Here is a 27,546-nt window from a genome sequence, read left to right as displayed (position 1 = left end):
TTGGATTCAGGTCTTGGTATCGCTTTAACCGCACTGCCTTCTGCTCTCGTGTAGCTGCTGACTGGTTTCAGAGCATCTCCGTTCCCATCTCGCACCATTCACTGCTTCACGTGCTTGGCACAGTCTCCCAGATTTGCAAATGCCAGTGTTTGGAGTGGGGTTAGAGTTAAGTGTGCCTTCTCAGTCAATCCGGTGCCCTCTCGTGGAGTCCGCTCGCTCGATGACTAAGAGCCCTCTAGAATTCTTTGCAGAAACATCAGCTCATTAATTTCCCTCGTCCCCCTATTCAGACTGAGCTCTAGAGCATCAGAGACGGCCTCTCCGGGAGCAGACTGCGATAATGTGCACAGTAGCAACAAAAAAAATTATGTTTCATATGTCACTTTTTTATGTCCCCGTCTGGTGGAGATTCTAGTGTTTCATAGTGCTGGCAGACGACGTGTAGTGTCCACAGCATTGGGAAGGCATGCACATACTTACTGCACATACTTAAGTCATGTAAGAGTGAAGAACAGTATAGTCAGTGTTTGTGTTGAACCACTATTGAGCAATCATTTTTTTGTAAAGTTTTTATTTGTTTCATCTTTTCTAGTAAAGGCAGTTTGTATATGGTCTATGATGCACCCATTAACACTTCTCATCCCTGTCTTCTTCCTCTTGAACGTGTGTGTGTGTGTGTGTGTGTGTGTGTGTGCTAACAAGGATCCAGTCCATCATCTTTCCACAACTCCTCCTTTTTGATATTTAGAATTTTTAAATTTCTGTAAAGTAGATTTTGTAGGTTGTAATGAAGTGTTCACGGCTTTTGTGAAAAGTAAAAAAAAAATTTCTGTGAACTGAATGCCTGGGCTTTCAATACAGTATTCATAAAAAGCAATAAATGTTAACACTTAAAATGGTGTGCTTCATTTGTGCCTGACAAAGTGGCAGCCATCAAGAATGAAATAAAAGTTTGTAATCCTGTCACTTAAAACTGACTTAGAATAGAGTTTTATTGTTAGTGTGATGACCTAAAGAGAACTCCTGTGGTGTTTCATCATCCTGTGTTTGTTGATAACAAACAAAAGAAAAAAACCCCACAGGACTCCTGCAGTGTTTGTGCTCACATTGTGCTTCCTGGTACTGGTCCTGCGGAGTGTGTCCACTCCAGGGGTTGGTGTTCCCTGCGTGTGTACGGTACACTCCACTCGCACCTCACAGCCGCCCGCTGAGCTGCGTGGGGTGTGTTGGAGCAGGGCGCCCCGCGGACGCGCCCCGGGGAGGAGAGCTGCTCCCCCGGCCTCTGCGTCGAGATGCCATCTGCTCGCTTTTGTTGCCCGTCACGAGCCGGAGTTCCGTTCATTTGACCAATATTGTGCGTTCTGTTCGGTCCTGTGGATCCAGCGCTTCGGAGCGGACGCGTGGGGTACTCGCGGTAATGCGCGCGACGTGTCCGCTCTTTCATCGGGTAATTACCAGGCGCTTCGAGTTGAATAGGGGAGTGTGGAACACACTGGCGCCAGGTGCGTCGCCTCTGGTTCGGAGCAGAGAGGTCTTTTGGAAGCCAAAGCAGCCTCTGTCCAGATCGTTTTTGAAAGGGATGAGTGAACTTACTGCCACCGCAAAGCCCTTGCTGTCAAACCTGCGTATAGCTCACCTTGACTTGGCCAATATGAAACCACTAATCAAGCTATTCACACAAAATTGACCTTAAAACATTTTTGTTGTATGTTTACCTGATTGTATTTTGCATAGTAGCAGTTACAAAAATATTTTCTATGAGTGATTATATGCATGTACAAAAATGTATTTAAGTTTTTCACAGCTGCTGACCATTTTAAATATATGGATTGTTAAGGAGTGCTCCTGGGTCCTTAAAAAGCTCTCTGAATGCTGATATTTGAAAGCCACTGTCAGATTGAGAAAAAAATCCCGCAGTTCATTATTTTTAACATCTAACCTTATTTGCATAAAAAAAACAATGAATATTCATATGTTGTTTTGAACTTTGAGACAACAAAATCTGGCATGTTAAAAGTAGTGATGCATTGTTTATGTGGTAAATTTCATCTGCAAACATTTGTATAATATTGTCTGAGTCCAATTATCATGGAGGTTTGCCGTTTTCAGCAGTATTTTTAGTGGTTATAAGCTATAGAGCAGGTATCACCAAATGGCGGACCGCGGTCCGGATCCGGACCCGAACGCCGTCCTGTCCGGACCCAATCACATTCCTGATTAACTGGATACGGACCCAAATGCCAAAAAAAATTTAACGGGAGACTATATTTTAAACCGGAGAATTTATTTTCAGACGAGTGTTACGTTCACCACCCATTTGAGTGTTACGTTGCCCCCCCCCCCCCCCCCCCCGCTCATCAACTTTCGTTCGCCACCGCGGACCCGGACCTAAGGTCTGAGCTATCTGCCAAAAATGGACCGCGGAAAGATTTAATTGATTACCCCTGCTATAGAGGATGACATTTAGCCTCATGCTACATTTGCATGTAAATGTGCTTTCCTCCATTACCTACTGAAAATATCTTTATTTTCCGATATGGCCATTTATTTCACAGTAGTGACAGCATAAGTCCCTGTGATTGAGTAAGGAGCCCGTTACGCAGACTCTCACACCGTGGTGACAGAGACAGAGAGGAGGGGACTGTACACCATCCTTCCATCCGCTGACTTCACACCATGCGTCAGCAGCTCCTGAATCGTCGTCCAGTTGTCCAAGATCTTCTTGTTCCTCTTCTTCATCATCATCTTGTGGCTGAGCTGAAGGATGTCGGGCTTCTTCTCGCCCCCTGCCACCTCATCCTGGCCCGGCTGGCGTGCCTCGTGCGCTCCTCTCTGCTCCAGTACCGGCCCGTTTGCAGCCCGCTCGCTGCCTCCTCGTCCGTGGTGGTACTGCAGCGCTCCTGCCGGAGACGCAGGGCCCGCTCCCTCAGCCTCTCCTCCCGGGCGGGCCGCTCGGTCATGTAACGAGTGCCGTCATTCCGGATCTTCACCCTCCGCTCCACCTTGGGCACCCCGTCCTCCGGTGAGCCCCGGGGGCCCCGGCCGTCCTCGCTCTGCGCGTACTCCACGGCCACCCTCTGCTGCACCAGCTGCATGTAGCTGCTGTAGTGTTGGGCGTGTACGGGGATGTGGACCTGTCTGTAGGGTGAATAGAGAGGGGAAGCCGGAACATTCTTACCTGAAAGCCCATTTCCTTTGCCCTGATTGGCAGCCCTAGGTTCCGTAGAGGGAGACTTCCTCTTGGTGTGGATGGTCTCTTGTACAGGGGACAGTGTATGCTTAAAAGACCGCGGGATGGGTTTGTGTCTGGGTGTGACATCTGTCCCTTTGAATAGTGCGGTGTCTGAGGGAACCTCTAGAGTGGGAGAAGAGCTGGGGCTGCTGTCTCCGGTGTTGTAGGCACTGGAACTTTCTTTGTCCGTTTTCCCCGGGACACTGTACCCCTGCTGTTCTGCGGCGCTGCCGTCATCGGTGTGACTCGGCTGTCCTCGGGCTTCCCGCCGCTGCCCGTACGCTCGGGTGATGCTCAGGCACTCCAGCTCGACGGCCCTCGGCTCTTCGTTGAGCATCTGGACTTGCTCCACGCGGTCCGAGTGAAGGGTGTTACCGCATGACGCAGCACCTACAACCGTAGAGGGAGCGGCTCCAGGAAGCGGCCGCTTCGGGTCAAGCGTCTCCCGGAAGCGCAGGCTCTCTGGCTCAGGTTCGCCGGGCGACTCCACGCCGTCGACGGAGAGGAAGCACCCGCCGCCCAAGCACGTGGGTCTGCTGGTGAGATCACCTCGGCTGGAGCCGCGGCTTCTGCAGGGGCTTAGAGAAGGGTCGGGGTTGGAGGTCTGACCTTCACCCTGGTTCTCCTGATAAGAGCGGTCACCGTTGCGCGTGCTGTCATCCGTGCGGCCCACGCCACTGTCTTTTTCATGTGGGTTGGAGACGACAGTTACTGTGTCCATGGCGCATCCATCTTCCACTTTACCTCTCTGGATGGATTCGAAAAGACAGACATTAATATGTTAAACGTAACTGCTTCTATAAACGCCTTTGACGAACGTTAAATACCTTATTTCATTGTTGTATTACCACATCTGGAACTGTTCATCAACAAACACTATATTGTATTTCAACTGACCAGTCATAGCTGCATTCCTAAATATATGCTTTATGTTCACCTTTTCTGGTTGGATATACATAACATAAAATGTATAGACGTATAGCCTTATATCCAGTACACAATAAGCTAGATATTGCATGGTTGCTGAAAACATTTCTGAAAACAGCTCAGAGAATTCCTGTGCATGCTCCCCCCCCCCTGTTCCAACTCGGGCTCCTTTGTCAGAGTTTTGACAGAATACTTGTCTTACCCAGAGGACACATTTTACAAGTCCCTGACATTTTTCCTGCCTCTGACATACATGAATTGGGAAAGTGCTGCTAGTAAAAACCAGAAGAGGAAGTTGCTGGCAGGTACCTACCTGACGGAGCAGGCTGTCGCTGAACCGTAGGGCCCGGTGGTGCTGTTGCTCCAATACGGCTGTGGGGAAGTCGTCCCGCAAACTATTTTGCTCCTTCCTCAACCGTCCATTGTCCTGAACATGCAAAAAAACAAACAAAAAAAAAACTCTCGTAGCACTTTCTTTTGTTAAGCAGTGAAATACTGTAACGGTAATCTTTAGGCCTTCCTTGTGTAATTAAATGAACCACAGTCACTGCCTATTGGTTCTGTATCTTGATCATCAAGCAAAGTAAGTTTTGCCACATGCAATCCATATTACCAGGGCAGATGTAACCAGCAAAGGCACTCACTCACCTCACTCACATAAATACCAGTTTCGTCCTCCTCATCCTTCATACAACATAATGCCAGAGGCAGCTCGTCTTGAGTGGTCATTCTCTGTAAACCCACCTGCTGAAGATCAGATCAGATCCTTATGAAGGCACCGAATCCCAGTGGTTGAACTATAATATTCAAAAGCGCTAATGACAAGAACAATTAAAAATGCTTTTTATTCAACTTGAGTAACAGGTGCGCTGGTTTATGACTTTTAAAAAATCATATGGCTATTACACAATATTTCTTTCTATCTGTCATTCAATTGTTGCTAGGGTACGAGAGTGCAATGAGAGATGAAATATAGATCTCATGAAATTGGAGTCATGGAGCTCTGCCTGCAATACTGAGTTGGTGAGTGAGCGTGTATATGTGGATATGCATAAGAAATACCTTGTAATAGAGTTCTCCCTGCCCCGAGGCTTTTAGCTGGCCTTCAAAGGAGTCCCTTGGGGAAGCTGACCCGTGGCTTGACCCACGACCTTCTGCTTGACCCCTGTAATCGCTAAAACAAGGCTAAATTAATTTTAAGAGCCTTAATTTAAGTCTGCAGGTGGCGTTTCACTTTGTGGTGGCTGTGTGCTCTAGAATGCTGACGAATCAGGGCCAACTGTGCTATTTGCTTGCACTGCATTTACTGTGACACCTCAAATGCGACCAAGAACTTCTTGCCTTATGCAGCCCAGATTATGTGAGCATTAGGAATTTGCTCGCTTTACGTGGCTCAGCTGACAAATCGCACATGCTGAGGGGGGAGGGTTTTGGTAATGAATGCCTAGGCTGTCAGTTGACCTTTAAAGCACACAGTAGACATGCATTGTATACATTTGAGAAAAGTGATCGGCCACACCTATGATCATAATTGTAGGTCAGGAAGCATCTATAAAGTGGTCAGCTAAGTAAGTTAAGTAATGGGTATGAATAAAATACAATACATTCAGTTAAATCGGCCATAATCTGAAACAGGCATCAGTCAAACAACTGCTTGACACTTGAATACTTCAGAAAGCAATTGAAGGTACCAAAACTCAAGTCACTGACCTACTTTAAGCCGCTCATGTGATTACTTCAAAATATGAAACTCATGCATATTAATTTTTTGTAGCTGTAGGAAGGCACCGCATGCAGTGCTATGCTAAGTGATCTCATGAATATTTAATGTTGTATAATAAGAAAACAAAAAAACAGACAGTGACCTCATAGTCATAGGAAGAGGGGTGTTTTATAAGTAATTGGGCAGAGACTATTTGTTTTGCCTCTGTTGTCAGGCACATCAGATTTATAACCATGAAGTTAAAATGCAGTCTGTAAGGAAAAGTAATTGGACGGATGACTGCTCAGTTAATTCTTGGCTACCCGCATCACTGCATTGGTAGTTCACGCTCTAGGGAGCTAATAAAATACCTAGTGTTGATCTACATAAAATCTGAAAAAATATTGAAGTAACGGAGCAGACAAAAAACAGATCAGACAATACTTGTTTTGTTTGGTACATTTGTAAGCCTAGAGAGATTAAAAGCGTTATGGACACACAAGGTAAAGTATCAGGGGAATCCAAGGACCTGGTTCTGCTGCTAGTAGATCTGGACCACGTGCAGTTGGACCAGCAGCAATATGAATTTTTACAACATCTTAATTGCTCTGATCCAACCAAATCTCTTAAAATGTCACCAGACAGCACATTACCTCACAGCAGGACAATACCTGAAACCCACCGTTAAACTACCTCTGGAGGGTTTCTGGGACGAAGAGTGGAATATTCTTAGCATCTCTCTCACTTTTTGAAGACAAGCCCGATGGCAAAAACCCCAGACAACAAAGCAGGGACTGACAATGGCTGCACAACAGGTCAGGGAGAGCACCAGCACACACTCTGCTCAGTACCAGCACACACTCTGTTCAGCACCAGCACACACTCTGCTCAGCACCAGCACACACTCTGCTCAGCACCAGCACACACTCTGCTCAGTACCAGCACACACTCTGCTCAGCACCAGCACACACTCTGCTCAGCACCAGCACACACTCTTCCGGGATCTTTTACAGACATCAGGCAGACAAAGGATCTGTAGCTATGTACTAAACTCAGCCATTTTATTAAGGTTCATGTTCATTTTTTCCAATTACATATGAGACCCTGAAGCAGGGTCTCATATGTTTAAAAAGGGCCAAGATCTCCATGTCAAATTCTACTTCAAATGTAAAACACTGATTAATCCCATTTTGTTTTCCTGATTGAGTCTCCCGTAGCCATTGTGGCACACACGATCACTAGACACATGGTCCCAAATGGCTGCAGAAAACGTTAAATTCTTTCCTAAAAAACGAAGAGGACTTACTTATCCAGCATGGTCATACCCAGTGATGTGGCAGAGAAGGTGCCGCCCACCATCGTCTCTTTGTGTGCCAGAGAGCTGCCCGTCTGGGTGCTGGCGTCCACCCCGGGGCTGTTTGACGGCAGAGGGTTGGCCGTCCGCGCTGGGGCGACCCTGCGCACCACCTCCACCTCAATGAGGCCTCTGGCCATGGAAAAGGCCTCCACTGCCTCATCGTGAGTGGCCACTGAAATGTCCTTGGCATTTACCTGCATAAAGACAGAGAGAGAAAGTCCTACAGCACTGCAGGAATACTTGAGATTGCAGTCATGCTGATTCTATTTACAAAAAGCAAATGTCATGGCTTATCTTAGACCAGAATAAGTACGTTAAGATCAGGGACTCAACAGAGAATCCATTATACCCCGAGCGCTGTACGTGCGACAGTGTAAATGACGTCTACATTGATATACACGCACAAAAATAATAATAAAATAAAAAATGGAGAACGCTGCAGTGATTCACATTCAAGGCGATCCATATTTTGACACGGAACAGCACAATTCATTTGAAAAGCATATTTAGATTGAATGCTGTTGAAATTGCTTGTCCCGAGGCATGACAAATGGACAACAATCGTGCGTGGCTGAGTTAAAATGGTAATTTGAAGTCTCTAGTGTGAACTTATGTCATTTAAAAAATTACCAACAGCTAAATGGAAACCTGAAGGGCACTAGCTTAGTCTTCAACAACAGTCTAGCATAAGAAGACATAATGCTTTTGCTGTACCTCTTCAGTTAAAGCTAAACTGGCTTTGCTTAATTTTAGCCTAAACACCACAACATTTAACAGCCAAGTTATTCTTATTATAATCACAGGCAGACTTCAGTTCTACTTAATTAGGAATCAATACACTGTGTGAATGTCTTTGAATCAGAGATAGATTCGCTCCAGTTAAGGCTGATTAAAGAAGATCTGCACTATCAATGGATGTGTTAGTTTCACAAGCTTCCCAGTTGTGAAGTGTGACACATCACTAGAATGGTGTTCAGTGGAGATTCACTTGTCATCCCTTCTCCTTCTGTCTTTCACAGGTTATGCCATTTAAGCATCTGAGCGATTACCTTGAGACAACTTTAGTGCACATAGTGTATCGCACAAGGTTATGCATTGCAAACATTTATTTTATTACCTTGATTATTTTATATAATATCTAAAAGCAAATTTGAGCAAAAGTGAATACTGTTGTGTGCTGATGAGGACAAAATGAGACTGGGTTCCAGCTGTAGCTACTTATAAAGGGACTCTTGGTATAGTGTCTGTTATAACGAACAAACACAATTATTGTGTCTGGGTCACAACCATTTCCCCTCTTCCACAGTAACGTGTAACCCTCTCATGACCCTGTTAAATGCAGACAGCCTTCACCAGCACACTCCGCACACACACTGATATTTCTCCCAGATGTGGTATTGGAACATTTTGTCTTAAGTATAATTACCACAGGAGGCAAACAAGTAAAGATCAATGATGCCAGGCTCACACAATTAAAAGGAACAAACTCAGGGCACGTAATGAAAATGCAACATATACAACATTCATCTGTATTTAAGTGATTATTTTGTTTACCTGTCAGATCTCCTGTAGTAGCCTGTAGTGTTACCCTGTGTTTAGCAAAGCACAAAGAACTCAGCCCCTGATGGTAAAGCATTAGAGTACAGAAACTCCACACAGTCCCCACAAAGAGAGGAAAAGCGAAGCTGACAGCTAGCCCAGTGTCATGCACTGACAGGTCTGTCTGCAGGGACTGAAATAGAAAAGTGTGTGTTTGTGTGTGTGTATATATATATACTTGTACACAAGTGAGAGCACGCTGTTTCTGCCTCACACTCAACTAAACTGCAGTTTTCCTTGCCTGTTTGATATGAAGCTAATCAGAAAGCCAACAGACGGAGACACACACACACACACACACACACACACACACACACACACACACACACACACACACAGAGACCCGAGGGCACTGTTGTTCGTTAGTCCTGCAACGGTACTGGGGAGGGATAACGTAGTTTAGGCTGTCAGGAACCTGTGTCTGTGTACTGCCTTTGCAGCTCTGTTGACCTGTGATGCAATACAGCGAGTCTCCAAGATTACAGGCCAGCCGTGGAGTCCACGGATATGATATTTTCACGAGTGTGTGTTCAGTGCATGTCGGCTTAGAGCTGTATCAAGGTGTCATGAGGAATGACAGCGTTAAGGTCCTGAGAGGAAAAGATGATGCTGAACACACACGTTCAGCATCAAATAATCACCAAAAGATATTCTGTGGAATTATCAACTTACTGCCTATCATACAGACCATGCACCAACCATACCCTTCATAAAAACGTGTTATTAAGGTTATTATTTTTAAATTCCCCTCCAAAGTATTTTTGGACATCCTTGTTTGGTCCGTGGTAGTCTCCACTCGTTATGTCCTGATTAATCAAATCCAAATCACTAACCTCACAGTCTCCTGTCAAAAAAGTAATAAAAGTGTGTGCAGTAATTCGGCCCTTGTCAACATTAAGTCTCCCCGACTGGTAAAAGTTGGCTTATACAAAAAATTTCCTAGCCTTTAAAGTTTTAAACTGAAGGTATTATTTTCAAGTGTTACAGTCAAGCGATATTTGCCAGTCCTTATCTGCTACTGACAGCCGTATTGTGCATCTCTTGCTCCCGGGACATAATCTCAGCGGTGAGCTTAATGTCCCGCCCTGCCTACTTCACAGCTCTATTAACCTAATGAGGATCTCTGCTTGTGAGTCATATATCACAGGATAAATTCCCATAGGCAGAACTCCAGTTCACTTGTGGTGTTTGCATGCAACGATAAGACCCAGGCCAGTTTGAACAGAGATTCCTGTCGAATGTTTAAAGGAATTTGGTGCTCAAGTTAGGAAAAGCATGACAGAGCAGGGAGAGTTCATTTCTTCAACTAAGTGCCTCTGCCTCCAGATTTAGCTCTCTCCGTTTGGCACTCGGTAAGCTAAGCTAACTGAGCTAAGTGTTAATAGAGCTGCAATCATGGTTAATTACAGTTAACGCAGTTCATTATATTGCTCCATAATTGATTGAATTCACTCTCCAGAAGACTCATTATCAGTCCGTAATCATCTCAAAATGTTTAAACTGTTATGGAATGATGAAAGGTTATGGAATTATGGAGGGTTGTAGAAATCAATCAAACAGAATGCAAATCTTCCTTAAAACCTGAATTTTAAGACAAATCGCTTTGAGGATTGAGTAATGTCTTTTGCATGGCAATGCCGTTCTGGGAGTTGGCTAACTCATGACTATTATAAATGTTTACAAGCAAGCAAGCACTTGGGCCTACCTAAATATGTCACCTGCAGCAACTTCAGTTCAATGGTTTAATCAATGGACATAAAAGCCGGTGTGAGTTTGACATTTCCAATGACTATCCCTCTGCTTTTGCTTTACAGTACCATCAACGTGCTTGGTACTAAAATCTGCCACCCTAAAGAGAAAGCATGGGTCGGCCTGCCGCTGTCCTACGCTCACACAACAGAGGATGTGTAGCGCAGTGCACGTATTTTCCTGCAGGGGTGCTACACGCTACGACACCCACAGCTCCAATTATATCAGCGCCTCCACCCTCTGTAAAAAAAAACCCCAATAATTATGATAATAACACAGCAGCACCGCTACACGGACGGGACGCTGTCTCTATTAACACCCGTGCACGTGAAGACATGCCACGGTGCAGACAGTCGGGGACACTATGTACAAAACACGCGCATGAACCCGTTACGCCCCATGGGCCGACGTGTTCTGTTCTCTAGTTTAATGGGCTTTGATTCAGCATTTCAGAAATAGGTAAACAGCATAGCGCCGATATGTTAATGGAAAAACAGCACACGTCAGAGGGCTGAAACCAACAGCTCCCACTTTAACGCCCTCGCTCAGTTCTGTGTGTAAAACTACACCAAAATCAAGCGCACGACTAGAGCTCCTTCCCCATGGGGTATTTGTGTTCTAGGCTTATTAAAGCATCATTCAAACTCTTTATTCTGGCTCAGTTGTTAAAATCCAATTCTGAGTGCTGTAAGGAAAACATTATCCCTGACAGATGAACTACGTTAAACAAAGTCAGGAGCTGTTTACTCATAACAAATTATACAAGATAGAAACTGTATTTGCTTGTAATGTTTTCAGCAGTTGGCAAGCACTCCTAATCAGAGAAATGTAATTGTTTATCAGTGTAGCACAGTTCACAAGCTGTCTGGGAACCCATGGGCCATGACCTTGGTATTGCCAGTAACCTGCACTACCTGCTCAACCAGATGACCTACAGTATTGAGATGAAAGTTTTAAGATATTCCTAAAACGATCTTTATCTTGTTAAAGGCAGTTTTTCTGTTTCACGATTACAGAGGAGACTACAAAATCAGAATACGAGTTGACATCATTGTGAACTCTAATGATATTTCAAGCTAAACTACTAAATGACTAAATGATGTCGTGTGGACTTCAGTTTAGCATGGACTGGTAAGATTTTCCACTGAAAGTTACTTCTCAAGTCCTAACCTTAAGGTCTTAGAGTTTAAGCCAAGGGCTTCCAAACACAGATACTGGATGCTTTCTGACCAGCTGGGAAAGGTCTACTTAAATTGGCCTGCTAGTACGACCGCTGGAAGTTTAACTCAGATACCCATCAGAAGATAAACATGGAAGGAAATACACAACGTGTGTGACATCAGCCTTAGTGCTGACTGTCCAATAATAAAAAAAAAAAACATAAACAAACATCAATGTTAGATTACATGAGTATGTTATCTGGGTCCTTTTGTGTAATTTTAGCCAATTTTAAATAGAAAAGGTTAACCCCATTTCATTTCTCCTTTGACCAATAGCTGACATGAATATTCTGATTTCCCAGTCTGCACAAAAACACCACAACACATGGGAAACGCAGAAGAGTATCTAAGATAGAGAAGGTTCAGAACCGACCCATCTGGTTCCATTTTACAAATCTCCATTTGACTGATTATATCATATCATGATTATAACATGCTAAAGAACAAATACAGTTTATTTCAGTGTCTAAATATGGCCCTCTTAATACAAACAATTATAATCAAGCATTCACACTGAATCTTTAAAGACTCCTGGTGAAACTCCAGTGTTGTGGTGCATTTAAGATCAAGTTCAACGTGGGAGCATTATCATGAAAGCGCTTCGTCTGAAGTCTCTGCTTACACAGTAACTGTCATAGTAGGCTGAGCATGAAACACCACATTACCAACTAGCTGACATGCTGTTTTACATGTAAAACATAAATCTAACAGAAACAATGCCAACATAAAAAAACCAAAACACAGGTGCAGAGTGAATGACAGTGTAATGAGATTCTTAGGACGTGGACTGGCGCTATAGCGATTGCTCTAATGAGATGTCTCAGAATCTTTCAGGACACTGTGCTCTTCATAAGAGTTTGATTCTTCCACGGGGAGCTTCAGAGGCTTAAGACATGAAGCACATGTTTAGAGCCAGGACATCAACAACCTGTGCTGCACTCCACACCTCCAGGGACTGAAGATGCCTCCTCTGGTTCAGGGCAACTTTTGCCCACTCCAGGTCTGCGAGATGCAACTGTATGGTTTATATTGTAGTTTTTAAAGGTCCCAGCTAGGAGAGTAGAGGGATTTAAAGCAGTGAAGACTGCAACGTGTAGGGGACTTAAGCTTAGCTGAAGCATATTTTATAAAACAATACACCAACACATACACTAGCTTGGAATAGCTGCTAAGATTATTACCCACAATTCCTTCCACCCTTCATCTGAGACCATGAAAAATACACTCGCTGATCAAATTAAAAGTGATTAAAGGCATGCACCATCTATAATGATATAGAGTATTATTAATGACTATTACTCCCATCAATAAGAACACATCCATCAAATTAATGCTTCATTAAAAGTGACCACAGTATGTGACCTCAGCTCACGTCCCTGTCTCAGAAATGTTTCTGAATATTGTATGACTCATATATGCCAAATTCATCAGAATTTGATTAATGCTGTACTATGTGCTTGCACAAATGCTGTGAATCAAACCAAAAAGAGAGATTGTGCAGAAAAAGAGGAATTGTGCGCTGACATGTTTACTCCCATGAAATTTTGCTGTAGAGAAAAGGGCACATTGTGAAGTCAAACGCACAAATGTTCAGTGAATATTAAAGCTGTAACCTTTAAAACGCTGCCCTTTTTTTATTAAAGCATCCCATCTTTTGACACTCAACTCCTCTTGGACTTCATACACCCAATCACAGTCCTGCTATGTGAAACATCACAGATGGTGAACCACTCTCACTCCACGTGCAGAAGCGTGCGCCCGAGCCCTAATCCTCTAACCACATCATTTTTGAAGCAGACCTCTAATGAGGGCTACTAGTGTGCTTTCATCTTTTCACCTAAAACAATGGAACAAAGGTGCACATGATACAAAATGCAAGGGGTTCCCATCACCCGCCATTCACGTCCATCGCTGTCACATCCTGAGCGCAGAAAGGAAATGCGGTGTGTAAAAGTGACAGTGGTTGTGCGTCAGCGGGGGACTCTCCACATACACATGTTCCCTAAATACGTGCTCTTTGCAGAATTACTGGAATCAGAGTCCATAGATTGGGATCCTTTTAAAGTCTTTTAAATAACTGTTGAATATAGTAAGCCTGTAGGGTTTGAAAGTAAGAGTATGTATCTAGTGGGGACATGTATACGTAGAGTACCCTGCTGATACACGACCATATGAATATAAATTTATAGTACTCTCTATACTCTAGTATACTTCATAAAAAAAATCTCTAAGGTGTTAAAGGGTAGAGTCAGTGTAGTGTCAGCTTGAATTTGATAGAATCTGCATCTATATTGGTTGAGTCATATAGGAATGCCCACCTTATGTATACATAGTTCACTAAAAGGTTGTTTATGCCTGGTAATTAATTAACTGAACAGTGTCCAACACACCAGAGTTTGCTTTAAGTCCAAGATGTATCAGGGCTGGTGCTTGAAGTGTGAGCTCTCCCCCACAATTCAAGGATGTTCTTCAACCCCAAGGGCATCTGGGAATTGCAACATCATTACAGTATCAACAAGAGGCTCTGAACAAAAAGACCTGGCTATGCCATGCTTAACACATTAAAAATTCCCTGGGAGCTTCACAGGAGAGATTAGACATGCGTTAAATTCACAAGGACGTTTTTCCCCAGCAAAGACCTACACTCACTGCAGTAATTGACCTGCTGGTCTGTCACGGGCAATTTTTTACATACAGAAAATCTTAGAGCCGCAGCAGTCAAACACCAAATGGTACAAGAGTGTCTCGGTTTTCTGTTTTTTCTGCGTGAGGGAGCCAATGGGTGTGAGCACTGCTCACCCTACGAGGAGGTCTGAAATAAGCCTGACACTCTCAGCTGTGTTTCATCTCTTCTGGGATGAAAATCAGCAGAATATGTGAGTGTGACTACATGCACAGCAGTATGCAGATTACTGGATGCAACCAGGTGACAGCACTAATTTGAGTGATGTGTGCACCTGCACAGCAGTGCTACCATTACACCAAGTCCTGTTTCCATGGGATTACTGAAAGGATTTGGTTTCTGTTAATAAAGAATATGATGTCCCCCAAGGTTTCCCCAAAGCGAGTAGTTTTAGCTGCAACAAAAACCTTTAACGTGAATCCTTTGCTACAACGTTGGCCTTATTGCACTAATTATGCTTGTAGAATGTATATATGTATATATGGGAGAGAGACTGGATATGTCACCACACGTGCTTTCAAAAATACAACAACTGAACCTCAAAGTTTACATGCTTGGATTAATGAAAACAGCAGGCACAGATTATTGTGGTGTGACGGGCAGGTGTGAGCAACTAAAAAGGAAGCGATCACGCCAAGTCTCAGGGAAATAGGATGGTTTAATAGAAAGTGTGCAAACCAAAAACCCGTGCATGGTTCCAGATTAAGGAAATAATAACCAGCAGTCAACTGGTACAAAGACAAGACATATATAGACGAACAAACGACCCTCAGGTGAGACGGATCGCGGGCTCCGCCCACCTGAGGGACGAACACAACACCACACCCACAGGACAAGCTGCTGCTGTAGACGGGGGCGACCAGTAGGCGGCCGCCGTACCGTGACAGATCCCCCCTCCAAGCCGCACTCCCCTCCATCGGCTGTGCGGCCTACAGCAGCAGCACACAAAACAAAGGGGCAGGCAGGCAGGGACAAGGGACACACCCCTTGTAGTCCCGGAGCTGAAACACAAAACACAAACACAGGTTAGCTCGCCTACCTGGGCGGGATCCTGGACCGACTGGGCCGTCAACAAGACAAAACCACGCCCCGGTCGGTCACAGGGCCCTCACGCCCTAACCGGCATTAAGCCGCATAGCCCCACAGGTGCGAGGACGACGGGCCACGGCTCCTTGTCCGTCCGGGGTGTATGTGTGTGCAGGTTACCTCCCTGGGGCGTGGCTACGTCACCTCCAGGACCCCGTGGAAGGGTCTCCGTCTTGTGCAGGAGCTCTTCAGACCGGAGCCCCATGGTCCCCAAACATCCGGGGGCCCCAACCCTTTAGGGAGGGGCTCTTTAAGACCGGGCTCCGGTCACCCCACAACATAAGGGGGCTCCTGCCAGGTGGAGACCTCCACAAGGCCCAGGAACGCCACGATCCACCGCCAGGGAGAAACACCTGCACATAAAACACAAATGCACACACACCCACACACACCAACACAAAACACATACGCGCACTGCCCTGATCCCCCTTACAATGGGGGAGGGGTCTCCGTCTCAGCAGGGGACCTCCACCTGCTCAGGAGAACCCCCCACGTTCCTGGTCAGGGCCTCCCTCAGGAGCGACGCCCTCCGTGCCACTCCCCGTGGCACGGGACCATCACTGGTCCACCCCCAACACACACTCAAGGGGGAGGAGCATGTGTGGAATTACATTCAACATAATCATGGGCACGCAAGAACAACACACGCAAAGACTAGACAAAAACGGTGTACAGACGACGAACGGACGAGACCCACACATGCGCGCTCGGTTTAAACACACAACAGCGACGCGCCGCTCATGTTCGCAGTCACTCCCCACATGAAACACAACACAACGGGGAGCGAGGCGACAGTGAGGAGCGGCTTCTGCGCTTTACACAAAACATTAAACATTCAACACCACGAGCACGCACACTGATCCAGACGCCCGTTCACACGTACACACTTTACACTCACACAACATGAAGAGTTTCCCGGGGAAGACGCCCTGGTCTTCGCCGTGCCACTCACAACACTAACGCATGGCGAAACTCCTCAGACAGACAAACAATGTACAGGAAGAGCTTTCCCAGGGCAGACTGCCCTGGTCCTCGCCGTGCTACACACATACACAAAACACATAAGCACGGCGAAGCTCTTCACACAAAACACCACACAGACAAACACTTACCACGAGACATGACCACGAACGAAGGAGAAAGCAAAGGAGACTGGCGGCTTCCGAAAGTGGCTGGTTATTCTGTGACGGGCAGGTGTGAGCAACTAAAAAGGAAGCGATCACGCCAAGTCTCAGGGAAATAGGATGGTTTAATAGAAAGTGTGCAAACCAAAAACCCGTGCATGGTTCCAGATTAAGGAAATAATAACCAGCAGTCAACTGGTACAAAGACAAGACATACTGTATATAGACGAACAAACGACCCTCAGGTGAGACGGATCGCGGGCTCCGCCCACCTGAGGGACGAACACAACACCACACCCACAGGACAAGCTGCTGCTGTAGACGGGGGCGACCAGTAGGGGGCCGCCGTACCGTGACATGTGGGTGTTAAACCGGTTTTGCTTACTGGGATTGCCAGTTGGAATTACAGAACTTCTCAGTAGTGTAATGTCACGGTGAGCAGTTGTAATTTATAGCTGCAAATGCTGGACCCAATCATAATCCCACAACAAGCGTCCAATCAAAACAAGACTGAGTGACAGAGATCAACTAGATCAACCTGCAGAAAACCCCAGCCCTCCTCGTCTGTGTGGCTGCAGCGGTGGATATGGGTCCAATAAACAGAGTGGAACACTTCAGTCATCTCTCCTGCCCTGCTGGAGACTGAAGTTCTTCTTTACTCCTCTGGATGATGGATTAGCTGGCGAGCTTGCCGAGACCGTGCTTCATTAGACGCAGTTGGCGCTCTTTAAGTGGAGTCAAAAGGGCGTGCTTCACGAGGTTATATCTCGTTTATGAGAGTTCCCTAACAGCTTTACTGTACGGCATGTGCAGGGAATGGAAAGTATCGTCTGATCTCACCAGTACTCAAGAACAGGAGTGCCATGTGCTCATAGCCTCTGTGCTACAGGAGCGGTTGTGAGGTGTGTGATGTGAGTCGAGCTTCGGTTGGAGCCCTGTACTCTAAACATGGCAGACAGGAGTTACACATGCGTAACCCGTGGGGAAAGGAGCTCGTCTCAGCATAGATATCAGCTTGAAATATGGATGATGTGTTGCAATTTGGTTGCAGGGAGGGGATCCACGCCCACCTAAACGAAGACGCTACCACAGCCAAGTCGCCACAAACGAGACAGTAAACATCAGCTGCCTAACAGCATAGAAGTGGTGTAAGATATTTTAACGATAGGGCTTTGTAATTGCATCCATTAATCACTGGGCAAATCTAAAATAATAGTTAGTTATCAAATAAGAAAATCTGCAAAAACCAGTACAAGATCGATAATATAAAACATGATTTTTGCTCCAATTTGCAGATCCATTGATTTAAATTTCGTTTTCAAATAACAAGATGAGACAGATTTCGCATTTCTATGTGAGAAATTGCTGTCTGCCTTATGTCTGCCTTATAATCTCTAATAGGCAGTTTTAAATGGGTCCTGTCTGAAGTGCTGTGCATCACATGGTGAGAGAGTAAAACTGGATGAGAAGAACGGTACAGACGTTCCACTCAGTACAGACTAGGCCATAATGCTCCTGACACAAAGTCATCTGTTTAACACAGTACCATGCAATGTTCTGCTCTGTATTGCATCAGTGGGCCGTGTCTGAATATTTTAAAAGGGCCTGCATGTCGGTTCATTATGAGTATCAAGGCAGAAAGAAGTGAATCTCAATCTGATCTCAGCTGACCTCGTAAAAGGGGCCAAAATCTCCAAGCCCTATTTCATTTCTATCCCTATTTTAAATGATGCAATCACGTTCTCAAAGCCTCAGAATGCAAAATCGCAAACAGCAGAAGCCATACTGATTTGATCAACCCTTTGATGATTTCCAGATGAAGTGCAAAGCCTGTGTCGTATCACAACAGGTGTGCCGTAACTCATCTGAAGTCAACAGAATAAGCTATAAACTGTTATACCTGTTAAGTATGGTGTAATGCCACTAACATCTCTCGTTTGGAATGATAAGAGAATTTTTGTCGGTGCATTTTACTTCAAAATCTCAAAGATCATGACACTCAACTGTACATTCTGCCATACAGATTTCTATAGGCAAAGTCAGCATAAAGTGTATAACATAATTTGCATTATCCCATGAATATTTTGTGTGTAAGGACCCACTGGCCCAAACCCTTGTGCATCCAGCAGACCACTATTCAGTTCTCTCACTAATCTCTTCATTATCCTTCCTTATGCTCCTTTCTCACTGGACACTTTAATCATTCTGAGCTGCAGTTTTGAGTCCCTTAAGCTGAACAGGACAGGAGAAGACAGAGAAGAGAGTCGCTGGCTTGGCTCGGACAAAATACAGACCAACGGATACGAGGTGCCTGTACCAACGTCATGCGAGACATGAAAAGGTGGGACTGAAAGAGAAGTAAAAATAAGAGAATGGAGCTGAACTATGGGCAGTGTCCAGGTCACGAGAGCTGAACTATGGGCAGTGTCCAGGTCACGAGAGCTGAACTATGGGCAGTGTCCAGGTCACGAGAGCTGAACTATGGGCAGTGTCCAGGTCACGAGAGCTGAACTATGGGCAGTGTCCAGGTCACGAGAGCTGAACTATGGGCAGAGTGTCCAGGTCACGAGAGCTGAACTATGGGCAGTGTCCAGGTCACGAGAGCTGAACTATGGGCAGTGTCCAGGTCACGAGAGCTGAACTATGGGCAGAGTGTCCAGGTCACGAGAGCTGAACTATGGGCAGTGTCCAGGTCACGAGAGCTGAACTATGGGCAGTGTCCAGGTCACGAGAGCTGAACTATGGGCAGTGTCCAGGTCACGAGAGCTGAACTATGGGCAGAGTGTCCAGGTCACGAGAGCTGAACTATGGGCAGAGTGTCCAGGTCACGAGAGCTGAACTATGGGCAGTGTCCAGGTCACGAGAGCTGAACTATGGGCAGTGTCCAGGTCACGAGAGCTGAACTATGGGCAGTGTCCAGGTCACGAGAGCTGAACTATGGGCAGTGTCCAGGTCACGAGAGCTGAACTATGGGCAGAGTGTCCAGGTCACGAGAGCTGAACTATGGGCAGTGTCCAGGTCACGAGAGCTGAACTATGGGCAGAGTGTCCAGGTCACGAGAGCTGAACTATGGGCAGAGTGTCCAGGTCACGAGAGCTGAACTATGGGCAGAGTGTCCAGGTCACGAGAGCTGAACTATGGGCAGTGTCCAGGTCACGAGAGCTGAACTATGGGCAGTGTCCAGGTCACGAGAGCTGAACTATGGGCAGTGTCCAGGTCACGAGAGCTGAACTATGGGCAGAGTGTCCAGGTCACGAGAGCTGAACTATGGGCAGTGTCCAGGTCACGAGAGCTGAACTATGGGCAGTGTCCAGGTCACGAGAGCTGAACTATGGGCAGTGTCCAGGTCACGAGAGCTGAACTATGGGCAGTGTCCAGGTCACGAGAGCTGAACTATGGGCAGAGTGTCCAGGTCACGAGAGCTGAACTATGGGCAGAGTGTCCAGGTCACGAGAGCTGAACTATGGGCAGAGTGTCCAGGTCACGAGAGCTGAAGTATGGGCAGAGTGTCCAGATCACGAGAGCTGAACTATGGGCAGAGTGTCCAGGTCACGAGAGCTGAACTATGGGCAGTGTCCAGGTCACGAGAGCTGAACTATGGGCAGAGTGTCCAGATCACGAGAGCTGAACTATGGGCAGTGTCCAGGTCACGAGAGCTGAACTATGGGCAGAGTGTCCAGGTCACGAGAGCTGAACTATGGGCAGAGTGTCCAGGTCACGAGAGCTGAACTATGGGCAGTGTCCAGGTCACGAGAGCTGAACTATGGGCAGAGTGTCCAGGTCACGAGAGCTGAAGTATGGGCAGAGTGTCCAGATCACGAGCGATGAAGCAATGAAAAGCATATTAGGCTATACATCCTCTATTCTCCTTAACCCACTAAGATTCTCTTAACCATGGAGATCAGAGGGAATAAACTCAAGAGGATTTGGGGCTAATGTTCTTCAGAGGCTCTTCTGAATATTCCAAGTTGATGTACTTTAGAGGGTCTTTTTGAATTGAATAATGGTTCTTTAAGCAAACCCTCTTGACTCCGTATGGGGCACGTAAAGTTCAAAGCCAAGGCGTGTGTTAAGTATATACTTACAATGCTGACCACTTAATTAAGTGTAACTAAGCAAAGCCAGTATGTAGACAGTTACAGGGTATGACTCCCTTCTACAGATGACTGCACAAAAGCGACGGTAATTTCAGCTCACTTGACTTCCTGTTTCATTATAATGGGGCAGTGTGTAGGTATTCTAAATGTGATTCCAGTCCAATTGACCATATCTAGTTATTTAACCTATCAGATATTAAAACATGCTTCAAAACACAGACTCCATTAATTAGAACAACTAGAATGGCTGGTTCCTCCTTGTATTCCATCTCTAAATGCGATGTAGCTACATATGACCAAAGCTATAATACAGCTTCAGTTACAGATGTATTACTGTTGTACTGCATATGTAAATACACATGTATGAGCTTACACAGCCATAGCACAGGAGCTACTATATCACATGAGCGTTATGTAATAACTGTACAATGTGTCTGGCATCATGTGACGACCGGGCTTATACAACGGGATTAACATTCCCTGGGTTGGGTTACTATGGCAAACCACAAATTTACTACAACTAGCTAAAATGAAGTGAACCTGAAGTTCATATTTATTTAACACAGTTGTACCACTGCTTGCTGCTTAGCAGCTGCACAGAGCGGTGGTTGTGGTTTATGTAAAGATTGTTTAAGTCTAAGTCTAATCTACGCAGATATTAGTATGACTGCATGCTACAGATCTCAGGGAGGAATACAGGGAAAATGCTAGCAATCACAGTGATGCATAGAGTCGTGCAGTATGGGTAATCGGTCTATTGCCTGGGGCGAACTGACCATGCTAGAATGGGTCAGTTTGCTGATGTTGATCAACTCTGGGGATCTCTCTGGAAAAAGAGCCCTTACAAAAGAGTTGAGTGCAACCGCTCAAAGCTAAACTAGCAACAGATATAAAGATTAATGGTGTTATGTAACTATGAGCTAAATAATATGGTACAGTGCTTGGCAATAATAAATAATGTGGTACTACGGATGGTATTGCTTCAAGTCAGAGGTTCAACGCCCACTTGGAGAGAACTCCAATTATACCCATATGATACACATGTGAGAAAGCGACCAAAATAGCAAACCACCTATGAATCCCACTGTACGCTACAATATCGACATCCACAAAATCAAAGTCAGAGCATGTGAAAGATTCACTCAAAGCTCAGAGGATCGGGGAGTGGAAACATCAGCTGTGACATGCTGTTGATTCCATACAGCTGGTGGTCTTCACCTCCAAGGTCATGGAGAGCTCCTAATGAAACATCTCAACAGGAATGCCTGCGTAATCTTACTTACTGGAGGAGGTCTGCTAGTATATATTAGACGCTAGAATTACAGTACATATTCTACAGGTTTCTTTTTCTCAAACTACAGAATATGTTTAAGCTCTGTTGGCAGACGACCCCCTGCTGTATGGTTAGATCAGGAAATGCCCCAATGTATTAACAAATACGGACAAAAAACCTCAGTGCAGTGAAAGACAAACCAACAAAAGATTGAAAGAAATCTGAGTGTATAAAATCACAGAAAAGCATGCACATATGCACATGTAGAGACAGTCCTTCCTTTTGTTCATAATCTTGGAGTGCAGTCCTGTAAGCCACTTTCCGAATATACAGTGTGAACAAGGTAAAGTGAAACAAAATATTACACTGTAACAGGAAGCTCTCAGAATCCTCAGACCCTGGAACTGTTCACTCTTTCTTAGTGAAGGGTATAATTTCTTCAATTAGATCTGAGGTCGAGTGGTTCTGTGTGAATTTTTCGAATGTTTTATTGATAGGATGCTCTTTTACTCACTCACTCTTTTAGTCAGTGGAGTGAATAATTGCTGCTGCCAGCTGTTAAATCTGCCCTTCTACCCACCTCTGCCTCTCTCTCACTCTCTCTCACTCTCTTACCCGAACTACTCCCTCAACCTTTTTTTCACCATTTAAGTGTATGTTTGGACTTTTCTTACATTTTTGCTTTTTTTCCATTCACTCTTATCTTACCCGGATTAACATACAAATACAGTGCGAGGCCAATGCAATGTTATTTATGTGCAAGTAAATGGCATATATGGCAATAATAGCCAATAATGAAAAAAGTGCGTCACACAAACCCACCAAACACAAACACACACAGACCAGTTCACCCAGCACTGTCTGAGTGGGTCACAAAAAGGCTGTGAATCAGAGCACACCCCCTCACAACTCTGACATCTAGCAAAGAATAAAATCACTCCATCCTATATATATATATATATATATAATTATTTATTTATTTATTTATTTGAAAGGCTATTGCCTTCTAGCACGTTTCCCCAGTAATATTTATGTAGGCCAACACAAATGAAACAATTTATGAACAGACAGACAGCCTTGGTGAATGGTTTACCATTCCATTGTTCTATGAGGTTTAAGAGAATGTTAACCTATTAAAAAATAGAACATAGTCTAGAAACTGTAGAGTGACACAGGTTGGATGATCTGGTATGCTTTCTTTTGCTACCTGTTTCAACTATAAGAATATCAGTGTCTGATGTATATATGCTGTAATATATGTTATCTTTAAGATGAATCACAACTGCATTAGAATTATACAGTTCATATAAAAAGAAGACAGGGCTCCATTCCTCACAGTTTATTTTCATCTGTTATCATTTTGTTTTTTTTTCCTGCAGGCAAGCTATAGTCCTTATCCACCAGTCAAATGAAAACTTCCTGTCTTTTCTTTTGTTGTTTTCTTGTGTCTCAGAAATTATAATTGTGTATATTGATTTGGTTTGTTTCTTACGTACATATACAAACGTCTTCTATCTAATCTTAGAATCCGTCTAACCACTTTTCATGATGTTTTATTTTACCACTCAAGATGCTAAACTGCAACTTGACTGATGTCTTACAAACGTATCTATTTTCCTTGATCAAAGGGAATGATGTAAACACTAATACCTGTTCCATACCTTTATGATCCTATCATATGTCTGCAGGCCTCCTATGTCTGCTGGTCCATTGTCCATTATCTTGGACACATAAATGCCATCACTGAAATCTCCATGGGAATCAGACCACTGCAGAAACAGCAAACATAAAACATACATTATGAAAGTTTCATCCACAATGATTATCATTTGTGCATTCAAATAATAAATCTAACAAAAATAGTTTCTTATGGAACACTGCATGGATCTCATATTCTAAATTGAAACAAAACTAGCAGCATAAGGCCTGTAAATGAGAGTGAAATCACTGCATTTAGTGGGATGCAAGTCCCATAGCTGTTCACTGGACCCCCTGGCCCGTAGCACTGCTTCACTGGGATGGAGATGAGAGAAAAATGTTGGGCCAGAGCCCGCAGTCTCCACCAGGGGGCCATCTCCACGCCAGTGGGAGACTCTTCAGTCCCACCACATCAAAGCCTTCTTCCTGAGCACACAGTGCTTGGGAGGAATGAACAGACTCTGCATTTGCTTTTTGACACCGACTACCAGTGAGAGAGGAACGGAGTTCACACTGCAGGGGCTGTAATTATCCTGTTTAAGCCTGGCTCGGTCATTGTTTGTGTTTGCTCGCTCCAGAGGTTTTTTTTTAGGCATGCCCGCCAGTACCGAGAGCTTCTACCAACTAAAATATCAAAGTCGCTTTTTACTTCTCATATTACATGAAACATTTTTATTCTGGATATTGCAATATGCTGTTACCAGTAGGAATTACCACTTAGTGCTAAAACAGAGGCAGAATCACATGGCTGAGTTTAAGTGCAGCTCGCACGGATAGCCTGACTGAGTTTTGCCTTTACGAGAACAAGTGAATGCAGGCCTACCGCACACGACCTTCCACCTGTGATGTTGAAGCCCAGAGAACCTGATGATCTGTGGAGGGTGACTGTGAACCTTCTTGTCTCTTCCCCCTGGGAATGTGGAAAAAATAGAGAGAGAAAGAAAGAGAGAGAGTTAGAGAAGGAGAAAGAAATAATGTTATTTTAGCCAAGCTAACACAAACACAGAGTTTTCTCTCGCAACTAGTTGGTGATGTCACTTAAAGTGTCACTGGACAGAACTTCAGCAGTTGTTCTAGGATATAAAGTATATTCACCGAATGTCACAGGAATCATGACGGTTGTGGAGGTTTGCCCTACGTGGAGGTGGCACATTGTGGTATGAGTTAAACAGTAAAGGAGGTTAACCCCACCACCTTCTTCTAGTAGCAATTTCTGAGGAGACATCAACTCTTAGCTCGCTCAGTGGGCCAGTGCTGGTGAAGCATGACAGGGTGCTACATTATCCTGATATATTTTATTTATTGTCAAGGTGAGACCATCCATATTTTTTATATCAATAAATGGTCAGAAGTCACCAGGTATTCACTAACTGGGCTGTGTGAAGCAGGAGTGATACATCAACTGTGATACATCCATCCACTATCCTTGGTTGAAAAGGTTTATAAGGCAACTGGCTGCAAAATATGCAGTAAGGCATATTACAAAGGATTTCATAATTCTCTGCCTGATTCCTAACGCTATACGACAGACACTTTTATGGCAACAGACTCCATGCGATCCGTTATGCTTCAGCCCTGTGACAACCCTACATTTGATAGAGCGGCAGAAAAGACAAGGTTTATCACCCTTGGTCCATAACATACCTGCGAGACACTATGAAAGATAAAGCATGTCGAAAAAAGGATGTTACGCATCAAGAGATCATAGCAATATCACGCGCGTGCGTGGAAACAGGTGCGGGAAGCGGTTCTTGATTAGCGCGGCAGGATTCAGTGGCGCTACAAACACGAGCGCGGAGCTGTGGCGCCGTCTGAGGAGATTATTGTTTCATCCTAATCAGATCTGAGTCGTTTCATTAGAGTCCAATGTCACGAAAAACCGCAAACAAACTTTTTCCTAACTTTAAACAAATGTAGTGAAGATGTTTTCGTGAAGACGCTTCGTTTAAAAGATGTTCTGTTCTATTCTTGTCCCATATTTCCCTCTTATGAACGCCTGCATTTCGGTGAGATGTGGCAGCAAGGTTCATGTTCTGGTCCCACTTATCAATGCTGACGCATACAAAAGACACCTGGTGAATTATACAGGCACATCTGAAGAGAGCTATTTACTGTTTACCCATTTATGAAACTTTTTTTACCTTGCATAATGGGACCCAGTTGTTAGAAAGCGCGTCAATCCTTGCCTTATATGCGGTGAGCTTCTTTTGATATCTCAGTGCTGTGATCTGAAGCTCACAATGGGCTGTAGAGAGTTGGGCGAGTAGTGACCTCTCGCGATTGCTTGACCTGATGGTTTGCCGCCTTAATTCTCCTTCCAAACTGTTTAACTCTCCTTGCAGCACGCAGTTCTGTGTCCTGAGCGCGACTAGGCAGCTATGATTCTCCAACTTCTCTTTGAGGTTGAGCATTAATCCACATCCATTGTTACAGATCTCAGTTGGTCTGTATTCACATTTTTCACGCATATGCGAGTCCATGTCTATCAAGCTAAGAACTGCGTTGCATCCTTTATTTCTACATTTTACTGATGAGAAGTCACACAATTCAGCGTGGTTTGAAAGATGCTGAAGTTGCACTCCTTTGCAGCCCCGGGTATAGTTGACGCACCTAATATCCAATTTCAAAATGAGGTTTTTCATCGGGAGTTCGTGGTTCAGGTCTTTCCTGGAGATCCGCTGACACTTGACAGGACAGCTGCTCTGTTCATCGACCCATGAAATCACGCAGCCAGCGCAAAATACATGCCCGCACGGAGTTGTGAGAGGATCTTCTAAAACTTTACCACACAACCTGCATGCAAAGTCCGGATCTACTGGACTTTCAAAGCGATCAATTTCAAATCCCATTTCCCCAGCTTATTTAAACCCAATAATTGGGAGATTTTTTTTTCAGTGAACAGGACGCATTTGTTTGACAATAAGGACTTGTCTCCATCCACACCGACACCACAGAGGTCCCTTCAGAAGTGGAGGTGTGTGCTACCGTAAACACTCATATAGCTGAGCACTGGAGGGGAAGAGCTTTGTGGGCGTGCGCCACTTATACAAACACTGCTACGTACAAACGTGAGTCACCAATCGACAAAATCTGGCTAAAATTGTGATAATGACACACATTTGACTTGCCTTTACAAACATAATCATTTTTCTGAAGGGCAGACTACCAAAGTGTCACTTAAAAGAGACTATAAATGTGTCTGGTGATGAATCAGAGACAGGCGAGGATGGGTTTTGGTGGAGGTTCAAGCGGTCAAGGCAAAGAAAACATTTGTTTATGTGCTTGTGACACCATTCAGCACATTTTTCTTCGTAGATTTCTCTCTCTTCTTTTGCACTGCTACAAGCTGCTGCTACTCACTCGCGCTGCAGTGTCTGTGGCTCAGAGCGTCATGCACAGTACTGGGTGGGCATTGACCTTTGTATTAATATGAGAAGAGAGTAGAGAATAATCAGTATACAAAATAGGGTGGCAGAATCAGCTAGAACAAAGAAACACTTGATTGTGTTTCTGAAGCTGTGTTGACTCTAGATGCTTTTTAGCTGGAATGGAAACCCATTTGAAAATGAGTACAGTAAGTCATTTCAAAAATGTAAACACAATGTAAACGCACAAATAACCTAAGTTGGCTTTATCTGAGAAGAAGAATGTTTGCTTTCTGCTGAGAACTGTAGGAAACGACAGAATGATGCATCCTGAGGAGGAGAAGATACAGCACATACTGTGTCTATGTAAGCAACGTTAAAGGGGAAGATCAACACAGTTATTTATGCATGAATCTTCCTCTTATTGCTTGAGA

The 27,546-nt window shown here is 44.6% G+C and overlaps 1 protein-coding gene across 1 annotated transcript; it reads right to left on the bottom strand.

The window, feature by feature from the left end:
* Window positions 1-2,380: 2,380 nt before the first annotated feature.
* Window positions 2,381-26,715, bottom strand: pdzrn3a (PDZ domain containing RING finger 3a). The gene is given in 9 exon segments (XM_076984553.1): window positions 2,381-2,798; window positions 2,801-3,980; window positions 4,473-4,586; window positions 4,808-4,906; window positions 5,222-5,333; window positions 7,168-7,412; window positions 23,711-23,818; window positions 24,571-24,657; window positions 25,889-26,715. Coding segments are annotated over 9 exon segments (2,844 nt in total). The 5' UTR covers window positions 26,597-26,715; the 3' UTR covers window positions 2,381-2,607.
* Window positions 26,716-27,546: the final 831 nt, after the last annotated feature.

This window comes from Brachyhypopomus gauderio, chromosome 21 (genome assembly GCF_052324685.1).
Source record: "Brachyhypopomus gauderio isolate BG-103 chromosome 21, BGAUD_0.2, whole genome shotgun sequence".
Classification (NCBI taxonomy): domain Eukaryota; kingdom Metazoa; phylum Chordata; class Actinopteri; order Gymnotiformes; family Hypopomidae; genus Brachyhypopomus; species Brachyhypopomus gauderio.
This window is presented reverse-complemented; position numbering and strand designations above follow the sequence as displayed.